This window comes from Brachycentrus maculatus, unplaced genomic scaffold (assembly GCF_059751285.1).
Source record: "Brachycentrus maculatus isolate JH-2025_06_01 unplaced genomic scaffold, ASM5975128v1 h1tg000196l, whole genome shotgun sequence".
Taxonomy (NCBI): domain Eukaryota; kingdom Metazoa; phylum Arthropoda; class Insecta; order Trichoptera; family Brachycentridae; genus Brachycentrus; species Brachycentrus maculatus.
In genome coordinates this window covers 582,880-602,904 of record NW_028280947.1, presented here as the reverse complement: position 1 = coordinate 602,904, position 20,025 = coordinate 582,880, and the positions used below count along the sequence as shown (strand labels likewise).

The 20,025-nt window shown below is 37.2% G+C and overlaps 1 protein-coding gene across 1 annotated transcript; it reads left to right on the top strand.

The window, feature by feature from the left end:
- The first annotated feature begins 512 nt into the window (after positions 1-512).
- Positions 513-18,614, top strand: Mcm7 (minichromosome maintenance 7). Its single transcript, XM_088263208.1, has 16 exons — positions 513-637; positions 720-823; positions 902-1,042; positions 2,310-2,434; positions 4,781-4,872; positions 5,614-5,840; positions 7,382-7,564; positions 8,045-8,232; positions 9,091-9,215; positions 10,150-10,346; positions 10,782-10,948; positions 12,814-12,980; positions 14,529-14,640; positions 15,710-15,811; positions 17,411-17,531; positions 18,381-18,614. Exons 1-16 carry the CDS (start codon positions 601-603, stop codon positions 18,459-18,461), a joined length of 2,169 nt encoding a protein of 722 aa, XP_088119334.1. The 5' UTR covers positions 513-600; the 3' UTR covers positions 18,462-18,614.
- Positions 18,615-20,025: the final 1,411 nt, after the last annotated feature.

Sequence of the window (20,025 nt, the reverse complement as noted above, 5' to 3'; positions counted from 1 at the left end):
GTGGTCTCGTGGTTAACCCACTCTACCAAAATTTGATACCTATTTCTAATAATGAGCTGCTTAGGCTCACAGAAATAGTATGAAATTGAAATATTTGTGTAAATAATAAAAACACAAATATTTCTCTTTAAAAAAAAAACACTGTGTTTATATGATGCAATCGGGTGCGGATAAGGGTTTGAAGAAGAGAAGACTTTAAATTTATGTATTGTCTTACAATAAAAATAAAGTTTACTAAATATAACAAAGTGCTCTGTGAGCCATACGGAAATACGCCACACTTACAAAAAGATACTACATCATAAGGTATTTATTTTTATTGGTCGATTCTATTGATGTGCGCTCGATATTTCCGTATAAAGTCGGTAAATAGTTGAGTGCCCATGAAATGCACAATTCTTACCATAGGCACATATATAGTCAGTACCTAAATATTATTCGATAGCCATAAAGACAAAGAAATCCGTTACATGAAATAATCTGTGGAAACTGGGAATATTCCCGCCAAAAGTGACAGCGAGATAATCTGCGGCGAGCGTCGAAAGTTGTGTTTTGTTTGGTTATAAGATCTTTTATATCTTTGTTATTAATAAAGTAAAAATGTCGTCCCATCCTCGAGACTATGCGGCAGATAAAGGTAAATAATTTATTATTATCTAGTTTCAATGGGTTTTTGTCTTCCTTGATCACGATAAACGTCTAAAACAATTTGTTTTCAGAATCTTTCAAAACGTTTTTCTCCGAGTTCTGTGCCGTTGATGAAGAGGGGCAGAAAATTTTCAAGTACGCTCTACAGCTGACGAAATTAGCACACAGAGAGCAGGTAAATATTGGCAGAAAATTATTTAACTCAATACAAAAGTTGTAAAATGTCGGCGTATTGACGGTCATTTGTTTTTAGGTTCAGTTTATCGTGGAATTGGATGATCTTCATGATTTCAATGAGGACCTCGCTGGAGCGGTTGTTGGTAATACAAGGCGTTACACAAGCCTTGTTTCTGATGTCGTATTCGAATTGTTGCCACAATACAAAGAAAGAGACGTAAGTAATAAATAAATTAATAATAATAAATTTGGATAATTTATGTAGCGCCATTTATTTTTAATTTTTAAAGAGAAATATTTGTTTTTTATTTTTATTTATACAAATATTTCAATTTCATACTATTTCTGTGAGTCTGAGCGGCTCATTATTAGAAATAGGTATCAAATTGTGGTGGAGTGGGTTCGAACCGAGAAACTCTGACTCAAGAGTCCGCGACACTAACCACGGGACCACAACTCGACACACATTTTCGTAAAATACTACCTCGAATGTGCCTCAATTGATTGAATTAGGGAAAAAGAGATAGTGGAAATGATTAGATGATAGCAAACAAATGTATTTTTAGTATTTTTCTAAAGATCGCCTTACTCTTACTATTTCTAACTACTGGTGGAAGAGAATTAAATTCCCGCAACTGCAAAGGCACACTCGCTAAATTTAGTATGCCGGTTGCGAGCTGTTAAGATCACTAGCAGTTGTAGCCTATCGAAGCGTGAGACGTCTATCAACCAATTAGTCTGGAATACACAGCTCTTTTAGATACTCTGGAGCCGTATTATGTATTGATTTATACACAAGTAGACAGAGTTTAACTCTACTACCCTTTCGGGAAAGCGTAACCAGTGCAGTTGGTGAAGTAGTGGGGTGATGTGGCTGAATTTAGAAATGTCTAAAATTAGTCTTGCTGCTGCGTTTTACGCTGACTGCAGTCGGGTCATTTTGTAGACCACTCCAATCATAATATATATTTTTCAATACATATCTTTTTAAATAAATAATAGAAAATTGTTGATAAAAGAATGATTAAGGAAACACTTGTTTTTATACCACTTGAGTTTATTAATGACTACTAAGTTTCGGAAGCTAAACTTCCATCCTCAGGTCTGAATAATAACTGAAATATAAAATTAAAAAAACCATTCTATAAATAAGGAGAGGGGTTAGTCAAGGGGTGGAGTTTGAAAACAAAGGAAAAATGGAAAGCAAAGGTGAAGAATTTTTGAACTAAGCGAAATAAATTATTATTAGAATTTAGGTTTTTTTGGATTTCTAAATTTTCTAAATAATTCATAATTTGGCCTTTATGTGGCACGATGTGTAATAATTTCAATTTATGAGAGTGGAACGAGTGATTTGTATCTATTATGTGATTTGCAAATTTCTAGCGGTTTGGCCTATATATTTTTTATCGCAATCTCCACACGAAAAAGATAAAGAAAAAAAGAAAATTGATAAAAGAACATTAACATAAAACATATTTTAGGTTGTTGCCAAAGATGCCCTCGATGTTTACATAGAACATCGCCTGATGCTGGAATCTCAGAACAGACTTCCTTCCGAGCACCGAGACCCGAGGAACAAGTACCCACCAGAGCTTGTGCGCAGATAGTAAGTTCACAACATAATAACAAATACATAATTTGTTAACACATTGTTTGCGGGAAACGCTTAAAAGCATCTTTTACACACGTTGATAGAGAGCGGGAGAGGCTTAAAAACATCTTTTACACACGTTGGTAGAGAGCGGGAGACGCTTCAAAGCATCTTTTACACACATTGGTATAGAGCGGGAGACGCTTCAAAGCATCTTTTACACACGTTGGTAGAGAGCGGGAGATGCTTCAAAGCATCTTTTACACACGTTGGTAGAGAGCGGGAGAGGCTTAAAAACATCTTTTACACACATTGGTAGAGAGCGGGAGACGCTTCAAAGCATCTTTTACACACGTTGGTAGAGAGCGGGAGACGCTTTAAAGCATCTTTGCACACGTTGGTAGAGAGCGGCAGACGCTTCAAAGCATCTTTTACACACGTTGGTAGAGAGCGGAAGACGCTTCAAAGCATCTTTTACACACGTTGGTAGAGAGCGGAAGACGCTTCAAAGCATCTTTTACACACGTTGGTAGAGAGCGGAAGACGCTTCAAAGCATCTTTTACACACGTTGGTAGAGAGCGGAAGACGCTTCAAAGCATCTTTTACACACGTTGGTAGAGAGCGGGAGACGCTTTAACCTTTTAACCGCGTCAACTTTGTTCCTGAGAGACGCCCGTACGCGGCGGTATTTCGCCGTTTTTAAAATGATTACTTTTATCATGTATTTAGTTAAGAAATGATTTATTTTCCTAAACAAAAACGTTCAATGGGATTCATTGTGCCTTTTTGGTACTCTATAATACACTTGTGTCACATTATTCTTGAAATATATCGTAATATAAACAAATAAGATCGTAACATAAATAAATCAAAGCACGCATCGTGTGTCACTCTTACCCGCTGGCGATGCGTAGCGTCGAGAGTGAGACAGATATAGGGCATGATTATGGCACGGACTAATTACCGACCGCAAGAAAAATCAGGGATCTGTTCTTTTATTTATCCTTGTGATGTTACAAATTATTAGTCAGATATTTCAACAGATGTCACAAGGCCAAGGATTGACGTATTATTTTATCCAAAGTTCCACACCATGAAAAAATCCCTCCAAGTTGAACTGAGGTTCGAAACTTGGAGCAAAGTAAAACACATACGGTTATGTCAGCCGCGTATGGGGCATGTTTTATTAAAACACATACGGTTATGCGAGCCGCGTGGATCCGGTTAAAGCATCTTTGCACACGTTGGTAGAGAGCGGCAGACGCTTCAAAGCATCTTTTACACACGTTGGTAGAGAGCGGGAGACGCTTCAAAGCATCTTTTACACACGTTGGTAGAGCGCGAGAGACGCTAAAGAACATTGTACAAATCAGAATTGGGTTCTCAGTTGTGATATTATACTGAGGGTCGGGCGGCAGACTGTCTGAGTATAATTAGGGTCGGGGTTGATGAAAAAACCTTTTAACAACAGTGTGTTAATATAAAATGCAGGTCCATCATGGATTAATATATCTATCTACTCTTATACTACTCTACTTTATAGTACTCTTATCTGCAAATCTGTTACTTTACAGGAGAGAGCTTAGAAGATTTTTCAACGTATTCTTTTTTATTAATTAATGGTTTTATCTGAAATTATAAACTAGTATTATACATTCAAAAACACAATAAAATAATGCATTAAATCGTTTTAAAACTTTATGCTTTGTCAAAATTAAGTAGTTAGCGTTTTAGGAGTTCAGTTCATTTCGAAAATTCAATGTAGATAGCGTCTTATACGCCTGAAAACTAGATGTAATTTATTTTATATATTTTTTTGTTTGTTTATATTTGTAGATCAGTTGATAATGTACACCAAATATCTCAAAATTGACAAAAATGTAGTTAGAGCACTTTACGTAGGGCAAGTCGATATTATATATTATAGTATAATAATATATTGTCCGCCTCCGTAGTGTGATGGTCAGCACGCTTGGCTACCGTTCTGGAGGTCCCGGGCTCGATTCCCAAGGGGGGTAAAATAAATATTAGTGATTTTTTCACTGTCATATTTATTCAATATTACCCTGGACTGGTACCTGAAGCGGAGGGCTGATCACCTTTCCTTCATGTGTAAACGATCAAGATAACACTGCGTTTATATGACGCAGTGTCCTATGCACCATTGGGGTGCGGATAAGGGTTTTATTTATTATTATAATAATATAACTTTAAAATTTTCCGCTGCTATTTTATTTGAGCAGTGACTGAGTTTCTTTGTTACCAACATCATCAGACTAGTGACCAGTCTTACAGTAGCAATCAAACATTGTTCCAATCTATAGAGAGTAGATTAATTAAACAAGAATGATTTATTCCAGTGAGGTTGGCTTTAAGGACGTGAGCACAAATAAATCTCTTCCAATTCGTGAGGTCAAAGCTGAACATATTGGAAAATTAGTTACCGTTAGGGGTAAGTTTTTTTTTTTTTTTTTTTTTTCTTCCTTGGGGGTCAAGGGATCTTGCATCCCTTATGTCACCGCGACCATGTCAGGTCTATTGTGACTTCCCTGTGTTTTACAGCTCACTGCCAAGACCTACATGAGTCATGTAACTCACGACCTGTCTTGGTGGTAGGAGCTTCACCTTCTCGGAGTCCAGTAGAGGTCCTCCAAGGACCAATGCACAATTGTAAAGAATGTGGATTGGCGTTTCGCTATCCTCCATACAAAATCTGCATACTGGGGAGTCATGAAGTTACTCCTTTATTTTATTTATTTAACTGCTAAAATTTTTCTCTGTTATTGTCATGTAAAAATGCTAGCCTGCGCTGGACCCTATTGGTCAATAGAATGGACCCCCAAGAATCCCTCCCCTGCCTAATTCGGAATGCATGTACTTTTTTTAAATTTAAATTTCACTTGGTAAATACCACTTTTCCTACAAATCTGTTGCGACATGTGTTTTGATGCGTTTCGCATCATTTTCCGATACCGTATACGGTGTTTCAAAATGGAATATATTTCAATACATTCCATTTTGTACTAGATAATTCTTCATCGAAAAAGTAATTGGAAAATTCATATGGTTGAGTGAATGCATTTTGCGAGCGAGCATTACTCCTTCAAAAGTATGAAGCGAGTATAAAAAATAAAAAATGGTTCAATGGTAGACAATAAGGCTATCAAATGTTGACGGTCGTCCACTCCGGCAGGCATCGTGACCCGCTGCACGGAGGTGAAGCCCATGATGTGCGTGGCCACGTACACTTGCGACCAGTGCGGCGCTGAGACGTACCAGCCCGTGCACTCCATGGCCTTCATGCCGCTGGGCACATGCATCACCGACGACTGCCGCGTCAACAAGTCGGGCGGGCGGCTCTACCTGCAGACCCGCGGCTCCCGCTTCGTCAAGTTCCAGGAGATCAAGATACAAGAACATGTAAGAACTACATTATGTATTTATTTTATATTGTGCTTAAGTTTTTTCATAAGCCACAGTACAAAATTTGGATTAGGGAATCGTTCGGATTACTGAGTGTTTTTATTAAAATGAGAGAGAAAAGGGGAATTTCAGTTTATGAAAATGCTCTGTATTCTACATTTTTATTTAATAAAAAATAATAAACCTTACCGCACCCCAATGGTGCATAGGGAACTGCTTCATATAAACGCAGTGTTATCTCGATCATTTACACATGAAGGAAAGGTGATCAGCCCTCCGCTTCAGGTTCCAGTCCAGGGTAATATTGAATAAATATTACAGTGAAAAAATCACTTATATTTATTTGACCCCCCCTGGGAATCGAACATGGGACCTCCAGAACGGTAGCCAAGCGTGCTGACCATTACACTACGGAGGTGGACACTAGGTACTAAATAATAGTCCGCCTCCGTGGTGTAATGGTAAGCATCTTTAGCTACCGTGCTGGAAGTACCAGGTTCGATCCCCAGGGGGGAGGGTGAAAGTAAATATTAGTGATTTTACAATCAAATATTTATTTAGTATCACCTTGGACTGGTCCCTAAAGCGCAGAAGTGATCACCCTGCCTTCATATAAGTAACGATCAAGATAGCACTGCGTCAATACGATGCAGTGCCCTATGCACCATTATTCCGGATAAGGGTTAGAAGAAGAAATGAACAGTTTGAAAATTTAAAAAAAGTTTTTAGCTTGAAAAAATCAGATGTTTTCTTTTGAGCAACGAACCTAACTGGTGTTCAAAAGCTTAATCATGCATTCGCCTCAAAACCATCATTTCTTCAGTGTTCTGGGCGACTTGATAGCTGTTGAAAACTTTCACGGCTTCATATGGTGGAATTTTTTAAACTGGCATCAGTTGCTTGCTGCCATCAGAGCTGGAAAATCGTTATTACGGATCACCGCGCATTTCGGATTACAGAGCATTCGGATTAGCGAGCTGTCTCTGTACCTATAAAACATTAGTATATTCATTTACGTATTTTTTTTATTGTTTCGGTATTCACTTTGTGGTAAGACATGATGAAATTTTAAATGAAAAACACTTGTTTTTTTTTTGTTGATTTTATTTTATTATAACAACTAGTTTCTGAAGCTATGCTTCCATCTTCAGTTCTAAATATAAACTAAAGCATAGTAAATAATTATCTGTTCCATAAATAATTTATAATTTATTTCTCCTTATTTATAGAACAGATAATTATATATTATGTTTTAGTTAATACATATTTAAACTTTGAGATGTATAAACTAAAACATAACCGAAACTATTCATTATAATAAAATAAAAGTGCCAAAAAACAAGTGTTTTTCATTAAAATAATTATTTACGTAGTTCATCTTTTTTTTTTAAAAACTTGATTTTATATGTATTTTTTATAATGCATAAAAAAGCCTCATTACAGGTTATGATAAGTGAAACATTTACTTACAAAAAAAATTATGTATCGTATGTTTGTTGTCATTATTTTTTTGTTTTTCATCTGTTCTTAATTTCCAGTCTGACCAAGTCCCCGTCGGCCACATTCCCCGCTCCCTGACCATCTACTGCCGTGGCGAGACGACGCGCCACTCGCAGCCCGGAGACCACGTCAGCGTCACGGGCGTGTTCCTGCCGCTCCTCAAGTCCGGCTTCAAGCAGGTCATCAGTGGGCTGCTCAGCGAGACCTACTTGGAAGCTCACGTAAGGATGTACACTAATATATCTGGTGTGGGGCCATTCTCCAATGCAACGCATGATTTCAAGATCATAAATACCGCGTGACCATCTGTAAAAATGTACATACTGTGGAACCTCTTAAGGTGGAGACTGACCGGAGCATTTCGTCGTAATGTAACACGTTAGGATGCGAGCATTCAGGCAGCCAGTACACCGAGCCGAACGCTCCATCCATAGTTTCGGATGCTCGGTGATGCTCGCCGCGAGCGATGTTACGACGAAATGCTCCGGTCAGTCTCCGCCTTTAGTGATTCGCGTAGCAAGCAAAAAAGTTGCCTTTTCACCACATCCACTTGTGAGCAGGACTTCCGCACCAGTCAATTTTTTTTTTCGCTTAACAAGTAAGATTCTGGAACGAATTATGCTCATTATGAGAGGTTCCACTGTAGTTTGCTATCGGCGGTTTTTGTGTTGTAATCCTAAAATCTCTGGTTGTATTTTTAGGTTATAACTTGCCTCAACCAATCCGACGACAAAGACTCCCAGCACCACGATCTGACCGATGAAGAATTATCCGAACTGACGGAGGAAGACTTCTACTCACGGCTTGCGCAGAGCTTGGCCCCGGAGATCTATGGACACCAAGATGTCAAGAAGGCTCTCTTACTCCTGTTGGTCGGAGGTGTTGATAGGTACAACATTTTAAGTGTGTCCAAATGCTTGTTCACAAATCTGGATTATCTCCACTTGGGAGTTATTATTTTACATTTTTGACATCTCAAGATAACATTGATGAAAAATAATATGAAAGTCTGGGCATTTACAGGGCTTGCGACCCATCAAAAGGTGGTTAATGTTACATATAACTCACTCCTTTCAACGTCATAAATAAAAAAAATCATCAATTTTCAGTTGTGCATGTTTTCGGAATACCCAGAAAATGTACTATATCCCAGCAAAAGCGGCATATTTTTAACATAATATTTACCCCCTACAGGGATGAAAGTGTTGTTTTTTGCATTTTGAAAGGTATTGTTCAATTATTTTCTTTAAAATATACTAAATATTTTTCAAATGGAGAAAAAACATTCAGGTTTTACCTATAAAGATCTGTTGCACAGCAAAATGTTCAATAAGTGGCTTGATATTTATTTTTAATACATTTTATTATATTTTTAAAATTTAAAAACGATCTCCTAAAAAATCAAGTTTTTTTATATATGACGTTGAAAGGAGTGAGCGATATCTCAGCATAGATGAAGAAGAATATGGATGGCTGTTGTGAATAAATATGTACTCTGTCATGAGATTGATCATATATCTAGGAGTTTCAGTAGTGTGGTTGTCAATCATGGGTAGAATTGTCGAGTCTTACGCGGGTTTGGTGACCACTTAACCAGCCTATGACAGGTTGTAAGACCTGCAAATGGCCAGACTTCCATATTCTTCTTCACTTATGTCGATGTGTGAAAAACTTTAAAAAAAATGCAGGTTCATGATTTAAACACAGGAGAATCGAATCCATTTAAAATGAATTCTTTGTATTCCAGGCGTCCTGAGGGGATGAAGATTCGCGGCAACATCAACATCTGCCTGATGGGGGATCCCGGTGTGGCCAAATCCCAACTGCTCGGTTACATTGACCGACTGGCCCCCCGCTCCCAGTACACCACAGGTTTGACACTCATTTAAACGTTTCGGCATTTAAAGCAGTGCTCCACGAGCTATTCTCACCTACGACACACCAAAATTCTTCCTAGAATCCCGTGGCACACGAAAAGCTAAAATATATAGACCATTGAAAAATTATTTGGTTTTAATCATTATTCTATGCTACATTTTGAAAAATAGACAATATTATACAAAAATAATTTGTCAATGTGTATTAAATCTTCTTCAAACCCTCATCCGCATCCGATGGTGCATAGGGCACTGAATCATATAAACACAATGTTTTCTTGATCATTAACACATGAAGGAAGTGTGATCAGCCCTCCGCTTCAGGTACCAGTCCAGCGTATTATTTAATGAATATTAGAGTGAAATAATCACTTTTATTTGTTTGAACCCCCCGGACCTCCAGTACGGTAGTACTGGAGGTCCGGGGTTCGATAGACGAGTGTGCCGACCATTACTCTATGGAGGCAGATAAAAACAACTACAGAAATAACTAGTCAAATGAAAGGCGCATAAAAAAAAATTAATCATGTTTTCAGGCGTTTGTGATGCACTGGTGATAAATGGCTGTTGTGAACTCATATGTACTGTGTCATGAGATTAATGATATATCGGGAGTTTTAAAAATTTGAGTAGTCTGGTTGCTAGGAAAAGAACCAATGTATGATATCACGGATCGCGTGGCAAAACTCAAATGGCAGTGGGCAGGACATATTGAAAGACAACACCCCACAAAATGGACCCTAAGAATTTTACGATGGAGACCTTGAGAGAACAAAAGAGTGTCGGAAGACCTAAAAAAAGAGACTGCAAACAGCAACATACCGAAAAAAATGGAAAGATGCGGAAGAGGCCTATATCCAGCAGTGGAATACAGGAGGTTAAGGAGGAAGAAGAACGCAAGCTCATGAGGCAATTTGATGTAATTCTAGGCCGTGGTAGCTCCGGAGTGGGTCTCACAGCGGCTGTCATGAAGGATCCGGTGACTGGAGAGATGACCCTGGAAGGTGGCGCCCTGGTGCTGGCAGACCAGGGAGTCTGCTGCATCGACGAGTTTGACAAGATGGCTGAGGTGGATAGGACCGCCATCCACGAAGTCATGGAGCAGCAGACTATCAGCATCGCTAAGGTACATTTTTTTTATTTTGTTCTTCTGTGTGTCTCATGTATAATGGTTGAGTGGAAATGCGATGACCGACCATTCGCTGTAAGTATCTTTGCACTGTTCCGTGTCTGTCTGCTGTGCTGGTCGGGGTTGTGGGCGTCTGTGTACCGGCCAGCGTCGGGTCGAAGTCGGATCTAGCTGACTAATTGAACTAAATACTAATCCCTTTCACTGCCTGCACCGGGGTACTTCTAGAATATTTGGTGACGGATTTACAAAATTGTATTTATTTAGATTGGCAGTGACAGGTATATTGAGAGCTTTTCTCCATCCAATGTTCCGATGCTCACCGCAAATGTTACGTTGCGACGAAATGCTCCGATCAGTCCCCAGCATAAGAAATTTAATTTCTAACGCATGAGAGTTTAACGCATATTTTTATATTCATGTTTATAATAGGCCGGAATCATGACTTGCCTGAATGCTCGCGTGTCCATCTTGGCCGCCGCTAATCCGGCATACGGACGCTACAACCCCAAGCGGTCCATTGAACAAAACATCCAACTGCCGGCGGCTCTACTCTCCCGATTCGACCTTCTCTGGCTTATTCAGGATAAACCCAACAGGTTTTTAATTTTTTATACTAAATTGGCTTTTTTTTTTTGAATTACCTAACGTCCAAGTGACTCTGAAATCTAGCTACGGCTTATGCAACACCGTTTATTATGTCCCTACTCAGGCCTCAACTTTATAAGTTTCATAGCCTATGCCTACTCGTGAGTAGATTTACTCTTTATGTTTAAAGTTACTATAATTTCATGTAATTCATGAGTGAAAATTCCAGGCGAAAACACTCGCTACTAAATTGCCAAAGAATGGTTTGACCTTTTAACTGCCACAAGCATAAACAATTTTTTACATTATATGTATACAAATCATCTAGTGAAATTAATTATCGTTTTTGATTTATTTATTATTTTTTATTTCTTAACACACTACACATTGGTATTTTTTATACCTGCGAACCGGCAACGGGATTTGATAATTATGTACATATAACAAAGATATTGGTACATAATATTCATATAAAAACATCAAAAAAATCCTTCTTTTCTGCCTTTGAAATGAGGCCGGCGCAGAAAGTAAAAATACCCTTACTGCCCTTAAGCGTCTATAGACCGAAAGGGTTGAAATACCTTTCCTGTCCCAAGTGTGTTATGTTCGCTTATATTACATAGTATACAAACTGATATTTACACCTAACCCTCCGTTGCATGACTTTTTTCATTTTACTACTACTACTACTACTACCATCACGCCGTTTCTCCGCAGGGGTAGGCAGAGAGGATGGAACGCCACACTCTTCTGTCCTGACATACACTCCTCGCCTCCTTCACATCCATACATCTAGTCATACATGCCCTCCGATTACGCAGACTTTTGACACCGCCAGATTTTAGGTTCTGATTGATCTGATCGTGCCAAGTCTTTTTCGGTCGTCCACGTTCTGTTTTCCCTCTCACATTCGCTCCATATATTTTCTTAGTCATTCTCTCGCTATCCATTCGCTCCACATGTCCATACCACCGCAAAGAGCTCTTCCTAATCTTTTCAATTATTCCTCGTTCAGCCTTACATTTTAAATAATAATAAATATTTTATTTATTGTTTCGGCATTAACTTTGTGGTAAGACATGTTACAGTGATTAAAGTAAACACTTTTATACTCAAGTGGTATAAAACAAGTGTTTTCTTTAATCATCGTAATAATAAATATTCTATATCTTACTCTATACATTAGATGAAAAAAAATAAAAAAATAATGAAAAACTTTTAACATAGAAGAATCAAAAAAATACTTATGTATCAAATTTGCAACACCATCCAATGGTTACCCTAATGAGATATTGATAAACACTAACTTTTGGCTATGTAACAAATTTGATACACAATGCAGCGAAGGGTTAATTTAACATTATATAGCTCACTCCTTTCAAGAACGTCATAAATCAAGATACTTGATTTTTCAACAGAACGTTTTTAAAGTTTAAAAATATAATACAATGTATTAAAAATAAATATCTAACCACTTATTGAACTTTTTACTGTGCAACAGATCTGTTTAGGTAAAACCTGAAGGTTTTTTCTCCATTTGAAAAATATTTAGTATATTTAAAAAAATAATTAAACAATACCTTTTCTTCAAATGCAAAAACAACACTTTCTGCTCTGTAGCGGGTAAACATTAAGTTAAAAATATGCCTCTTTTGCTGGGATATAGTACATTTTTTGGGCATTCCGAAAACATGCACAACTGAAAATTGACGATTTTTGATTTATGACGTTCTTGAAAGGAGTGAGCGATATGTTTTTGCATCTTATTATAAACATAACATTTATGCCTACTTTCATCTTTCTTTCGCCAACTGCATGCTACATTTCCATACATTAGGGTTGGTTTTATATTTTTATTTGATTTTTTTTTTTTCAGAGATAAAGATTTAGAGTTGGCCCGCCACATCACGTATGTCCACACGCACAGCAAGCAACCGCCCTCGCGAGTGAAGGCTCTGGACATGGGGCTCATGAGACGTTATGTTTCCCTGTGCAAGAGGAAGGACCCCAGTATACCTGAAGACCTCACCGACTACATTGTTTGTGAGTACTTGTCAAAAATAAAAAAAACTTGAATTTTCAGGATAACGTTTTTCAAGTTTAAAAATATAATGCAATGTATTAAAAATAAATATCAAGCCACTTATTGAACTTTTTACTGTGCAACAAATCTTTTTAGGTAAAACCTGAAGGTTTTTTCTCCATTTGAAAAATATTTAGTATATTTAAAAAAATAATTAAATAATACCTTTTCTTCAAAATGCAAAAACAACACTTTCTGCCCTGTAGCGGGTAAATATTAAGTTAAAAATATGCTGCTTTTGCTGGGATATAGTACATTTTCTGGGCATTCCGAAAACATGCACAACTAAAAATTTACGATTTTTGATTTATGACGTTCTTGAAAGGAGTGAGTGACATGTCACCTTTACCATTCGCTCTTTTAACACATTGTTTGCGAGAAACGCTTAATCCTTAATAATTAAACATTAATTTGGCGGACTACACAATTGAAAACGTGAAACTTAATCAAAAATATTTATTAAAAATAGGAACTGGTTACATGGCACTTAAGTTTGGTTTATTAGAAATGAATGTAAGAGACATTTAACCATAAATCTTTATTCCACACAGCTACTACATATCGCTCACTCCTTTCAAGAACGTCATAAATAAAAAAACTTGATTTTTCAGGAGAACGTTTTCAAAGTTTAAAAATATAATACAATGTATTAAAAATAAATGTAAAGCCATTTATTCAACTTTTTACTGTGCAACCGATCTTTTTAGGCAAAAACTGAAGGTTCTTTCTCCATTTGAAAAATATTTAGTATATTTCAAAAAATAATTAAACATTACCTTTTCTTCAAAATGCAAAAACAACACTTTCTGCCTTGTATCGTGACAAAGCATAAAATTTTTAAACGATTTAATACATTATTTTATCGTGTTTTTGAATGAATAATAAAGTTAATAATTTCAGATAAAACCATTAATTAATAAAAAAGAATACGTTAAAAAAATCTTCTAAGCTCTCTCCTGTAAAGTAACGGATTTGTAGATAGACTACTTTACGTAGGGGCCGTCGATATATTCGTACGCCGAGCGTATGTTGAATATTAGGCGGCATAAGGCGGCGCATACTACGTAACTACCCTAGTGTAAAGTACTATGTATGTACTGTATTACAAATTTCTCAGCTAATGGGCCACAGCCCCAATAAGTTCGGATTTACAGAGTTCCACTATAAACCAACATGTTTGTCTTACATGTCCTAAAGTAGATGGGTTGTTTAAGAAGTATAATAATAATAATAATAATAAAACCCTTATCCTCACCCCAATGGTGCATAGGGCACTGCATCATACAAACGCAGTGTTATCTTGATCGTTTACACATGAAGGAAAGGTGATCAGCCCTCCGCTTTAGGTCTAGGGTAATATTGAATAAATATTACAGTGAAAAAATCACTTATACTATTTATTTGACTCCCCCTGGGAATCGAACCTGGGACCTCCAGAACGGCAGCCGAAGGTGCTGACATTACACTGCGTTTAAGAATTAAATGAATAAATCATGTTTTATTTTCAGCTTCCTACGTAGAGTTAAGGAAGGAAGCCCGCAATTCTCGGGATATGACCTTCACTTCCGCCAGGAACCTGCTCGCCATTCTTCGACTTTCTACAGCTCTTGCCCGACTAAGGTTTGTGCCAAAAAAGCCAAAAATGTTTAAAAACATTTTGACATCTCATCAAAGTGAAGAAGAATGTGGAAGTCATGATATTTACAGGGCTAATGATCTTCATACTGGTTAAATGATCACTTGCAGTGTTGCCATATGCCAAATCAAAAAATCTGAATCAAACAGTCTAGAAATCTGTATAGAATCAATAATTTCAATAATTGATTCGGCAGTCACTTTGTGGTAAAATCTATCCATTTTTAATTAATGTTTTACCGTATACGGTGTTTGAAAATGATGCGGAATGCATCGAAACACGTGTCACAGTAGATTTTAAGAAATAGTGGTATTTACTAAGTAAAACATTAATGAGTGGAGCGTATGAGTGAAGAAAGAATGGTTAAACAAATTTATGGAGCGAATGTAGTTGGAAAAAGAAGCAGAGGACGACCGAGGAAAACTTGGCACAATCAGGTATGTCAAATTCTTGAAAGCGGCCGGGTCAGGAGTCGTAATAATCGTCGGGTATGTATGAGGAGATGCATGAATGTAGAAGAGGCAAAGAATGTTTGCAAAGACAGAGTGGTGTGGCGTTCGATTCTCTCTGCCTACCCCTGCGGGGAAGCGGCGTGATGGTTAGTTAGTTAGTTAGTTAACATTAATTAAAAATATAATCAATAACCCAAAATCTGTGTAGGTGCCTATTTGCCATTGCTTTAAAATTTTGATACAAATAGCATGATCTGTTAAACAGAACTTACAGTATGCATATTCTTCACCCTTTTCACTTGTTTCCAAACAAGTCTTAAAATAATTATCTTCCAGTCAGCACTGATTAAAACGTTGCGTATTACGCGACGTGTATAAAAAATGAACACTCAGTCGCATGAACAAAATAGACATGTTTTGGGGAATCCTGCAGTACGCTGCATAAATTGCGTAATGTTCCATGACAAGACAAAATACTACCCTAGCCAATAATAAATAACGCACTACAATATAAAACAAATTCTCACCTACTTATTTTCAAATGTTTCATGTATTCAACATTCATAATGAAAAATATATTTTGGACAAATTCAATTTTCAGATTGTCTGACGTGGTCGAGAAAGAAGATGTATCTGAAGCCATACGGCTTATGGAAATGTCGAAGCAATCCTTGATGCACGTCGATGATCCTCATGCTCAGCGGTAAGATATACTGGCTGTCCTCGCTTAGGGCGTTGAATTTTTACCGTCCGGCACTTCATTTAGCATATAAAACGGATGATTGGCTTGTGCTTTTGTCTTTCTTTCTTCGAATCGGTGTGCTTGATCGGTGTGTGATCACGGTGCACGTAAATTCGATCACGCTAAACTGTCGTAGTCGCTTTTATTTTTCAAAACCGGACTGCCGGATGGTAAAATTCCGTGTAGTGCACAAGCTGCCTTAGTCCTGCTTCACGCACATTGGCGTAGTTGGGTTGATGCTTGACTACAGAACTGATGATTCGGGTTCGATTCCCGCCAATTAAAAAAAAAAACAATTATTTCATTGTACATATAAGTACAAATTACAATAATGAGTTTTCCCGAGTGTACATTTTATAATATTTATTTATAAAAATATATGAAATGTACGCATTCCGCCTCTACGGCGGCACTCCAGTACTAAGGGTTAAAAAAACAAATTATTATTATACTTTAATTTGAAAAATATTTGAAATTATATTTTATAAACTCAATAATTCAGAAATATTTGTTTAATTAACCTGTCCAGGAGTAAGTTTTTTTTAAATATATTTTTTTTACTTTTTATAATTTAATATCATAGTCGTTGCTACAAGCAACATATTTCCTTGAATAAAAAAAAAACATTTGCGCTAGTAAACATGATTTATGGAAACATCAATCATTTTGACATAAATCATGTTTTGTATTGGTCGTACATATACGACCATACTCCTGGACAGGTTATAAAAATAATAAAATAAAACCCTTATCCGCACCCAAATGGTGCATAGGGCACTGCGTCATATAACGCAGTGTTATCTTGATCGTTTTTACACATGAAGGGAAGGTGATCAGCCCTCCGCTTCAGGTACCAGTCCAGGGTAATATTGAATAAATATTACAGTGGAAAATCACTTATATTTATTTGAACCCCCCTGGGAATCGAACCCGGGACCTACAGAACGGTAGCCGAGCGTGCTGACCATTACACTACGGAGGCAGGTTAACAATTATTTTTTAATGTATTATACACAACATACCACTATTTCTTAATATCCATTGTGACAAGTGTTTTGGCGGTGCATATAAATGAAAATGATGCAGTCTGCATCAAAACACGTTTCAAAAGCGATTTTAAGAAACACTGGTATATTTATCAAGTGAAATTTAAATTAAAGTGACTGCTGAATCAATCAATGTAATTATTTTGTACTTAATTTGTCCGCCTCCGTAGTGTAATGGTCAGCACGCTCGGCTACCGTTCTGGAGGTCCCAGGTTCGATTCCCAGGGGGGGGGGGTCAAATAAATATAAGTGTTTTTTTCGCTTTAATATTTATTCAATATCACCCTGGACTGGTACCTGAAGCGGAGAGGTGATCACCTTTCCTTCGTGTATTAACGATCAAGATAAAACTGCCTTTATATAATGCAGTGCCCTATGCACCATTGGGGTGCGGATTAGGGTTTGAATGAATGAATAATTTTGGTGACCAATAACTGGTTTCATCAAATTCGTAACATTATTGTTTTTAAGTATCAAGCATTATTTTAATGTATTATCTTTTTTGTTTTTATAGCACTGTGAATCCGTCTGACAAGATATTCTCTCTCATCCGAGAATTGGCCGGAGAGAGTAAGGTCGTGAAGATATCGGATGTTGTAGAGCGATGCGTCGACAAAGGGTTCAAACCGGACCAGGTCAGTAAATACAATAAATAATATTTTATAATCAAAACAAAGTTACATTTTAATTATAAAATGGAAAATCACAAAGTTAGTGCTTCAAATATAAATTATAAATAATATTTTCTTCTCTCTCTCTGGTCTCAATCCTGCGGATTGGTCTGTAGCAACAGATGACATCTCTTTCGCCATTCTCGCCTATTTTCGGAAGTCCTCTTCAGCTCCTCGTACGTCGAGCAGCCCATGTCTTTGTATAAGTCGCTTAGGTATTCGCGGCGTGGGCGTCCTCTGGCGTTTATTCCCTCAATCGTCCCCTCTATTATTTTGTGCAGGAAACCCTCTTGTCTTAGCACGTGGCCGATCCATTTGGCGTGTCTTTTGGAGATAGTCGCGAGTGGGTGCTTCCTTTCTTTGATCAATCGTAGTACCTCGTCGTTGGAGATGACTATTTTCTTATGACCTTCATTATCACTGCACTAGCACTGACTTTATTTTGACGGACTATAATTATTGCCTTTATGCTTAAACAAGCATAAATTTTGGGGGCAATGTGTTAGGGATGTTCTTTAATTACATTGTTGAATAAAAATATTAATTATTGAGAAAATTTGACTGGATACATAAAAAGTTCATAATATGGAACTCCAACTGTTTCATACTTGTATAAGGGTGAAGACTGACCTGAGCATTTCGTCGTAACGTGTTACGATGCGAGCATTCAGGCAGTCAGTACACCGAGCCGAGCGCTCCATCCATAGTTTCGGATGCTCGCCGCGAGCGATGTTGCGACGTTATGTTACGATGAAATGCTCCGGTCAGTCGCCACCTTAAAACATTAAATAATGCTTTATTTTTTTCCATCAGGTTGATTCCTGCATTGAAGAATACGAGGAGCTGAATGTATGGCAAGTGAATCAAGCTAGAACCAAGATCACCTTCATATAAAAACATTTTCGGTTTTTCTTTTGTGTTTGAATATTTCTCAACCTTAAAAATTTTCATCTCAACCTTAAAGTATTTTTTCTCTTTTTTAATCTCAAACGTGTATTGATATTTTTTGTGTACCTGCATTGAAATAAATATGATCTTAGAAAATAATCTGTTGTTTCTCTTATTTATCTTTTTCTAACCCTTTTGTGATAGTGTTATCTTGATCGTTAACTGCATGAAAGCAAGGTGAGTTTTAATTAAGGTTTTTATTGGAAAAAGGGCAAGTTTTTATTTCAAATACATATATGATTTAATGATATAGCTTTATCCTTTCAACAACCTCATATGTATATCAAAAAACTTGATTTTTCAGGAGATCGTTTTTAAAGTTTAAGAATATAATAAAATGTATTAAAAATAAATATCAAGCCACTTATTGAACTTTTTACTGTGCAACAAATCTTTTTAGGTAAAACCTGAAGGTTTTTTTCTCCATTTGAAAAATATTTAGTATCTTTGAAAAAATTATTAAACAATACCTTTTCTTCAAAATGCAAAAACAACACTTTCTGCCCTGTAGCGGGTAAATATTAAGTTAAAAATATGCCGCTTTTGCTGGGATATAGTACGTTTTCTGGGCATTCTGAAAATATGCATAATTGAAAATTTACAATTTTTGATATATGACGTTGTTGAAAGGAGTTAGCGATATGTTCGAAACATATGAAATAAAACAGGCATTGGGCAACAGTCCACTACAGTTTATACACATAAAGCCTTCCTGCATTCAACTACCTCAAGAAATAAGGAGAAAAATTGACAATTTTGGAATGTGGAGTTTGAGGTGCATGCTCCAAATCCCATGGACAGCTAGACGCACCAACTAGTCCGTTCGTCAGGAGTTATACTTGGATGGCTTGACTCCAGTCAGTATTTTTACTCAACGGATACTTCAGTCCTTTGGACATGTTGCTCGTGGAAATGGTAGCATGGTGAATCGATCAAGTTAAGACAGTAGCAGGCACCTCGGTGGTTGGAGTGCTATGTGCAGCGCAGTAAAGGGATAACTGGAGAAAAGTCATTGCTTCGACAAGGGTAAAAACCCTCAGTAATGAGGAGTAAGAGGGATATATACCTTATGAAATAATACTGTAAAATCAGTCTTAGCTATTTCTTTAAGGCCTTTTTTCCCTGTGGGGGCTTCTACACTACCCGGAAATTCGCCGTCCGGCAGTCCGGTTTTGAAAAATAAAAGCGACTATGACAGTTTAGCGTGATCTAATTTACGCGCAACATGTTCACGCACCGATCCGAAGAAAGATGGACAAAAGCACAAGCCAATCCAAGCCATTCATCGTTTTAAAACGCTAACTGAATTCCCCCTTAGGGCCCGTGTCGGGACGTTTGTGCACTACACGGAATTTTACCGTCCGGCACGTCAGTTAGCATATAAAATGGATGATTGGCTTGGATTGGCTTTTGTGCTTTTGTCCATTTTTCTTCGGATCGGTGCGTGAACACGTTGCACGTAAATTCGATCACGCTACACTGTCGTAGTCGCTTACATTTTTCAAAATCG

Coding starts and splice junctions, on each gene's coding strand:
- Mcm7 (XM_088263208.1), top strand. CDS start 601: ATGTCGTCCCATCCTCGAGACTATGCGGCAGATAAAG. Junction 2,435..4,780: donor CCAGAGCTTGTGCGCAGATA/GTAAGTTCACAA, acceptor GATTTATTCCAG/TGAGGTTGGCTTTAAGGACG. Junction 4,873..5,613: donor AAAATTAGTTACCGTTAGGG/GTAAGTTTTTTT, acceptor CCACTCCGGCAG/GCATCGTGACCCGCTGCACG.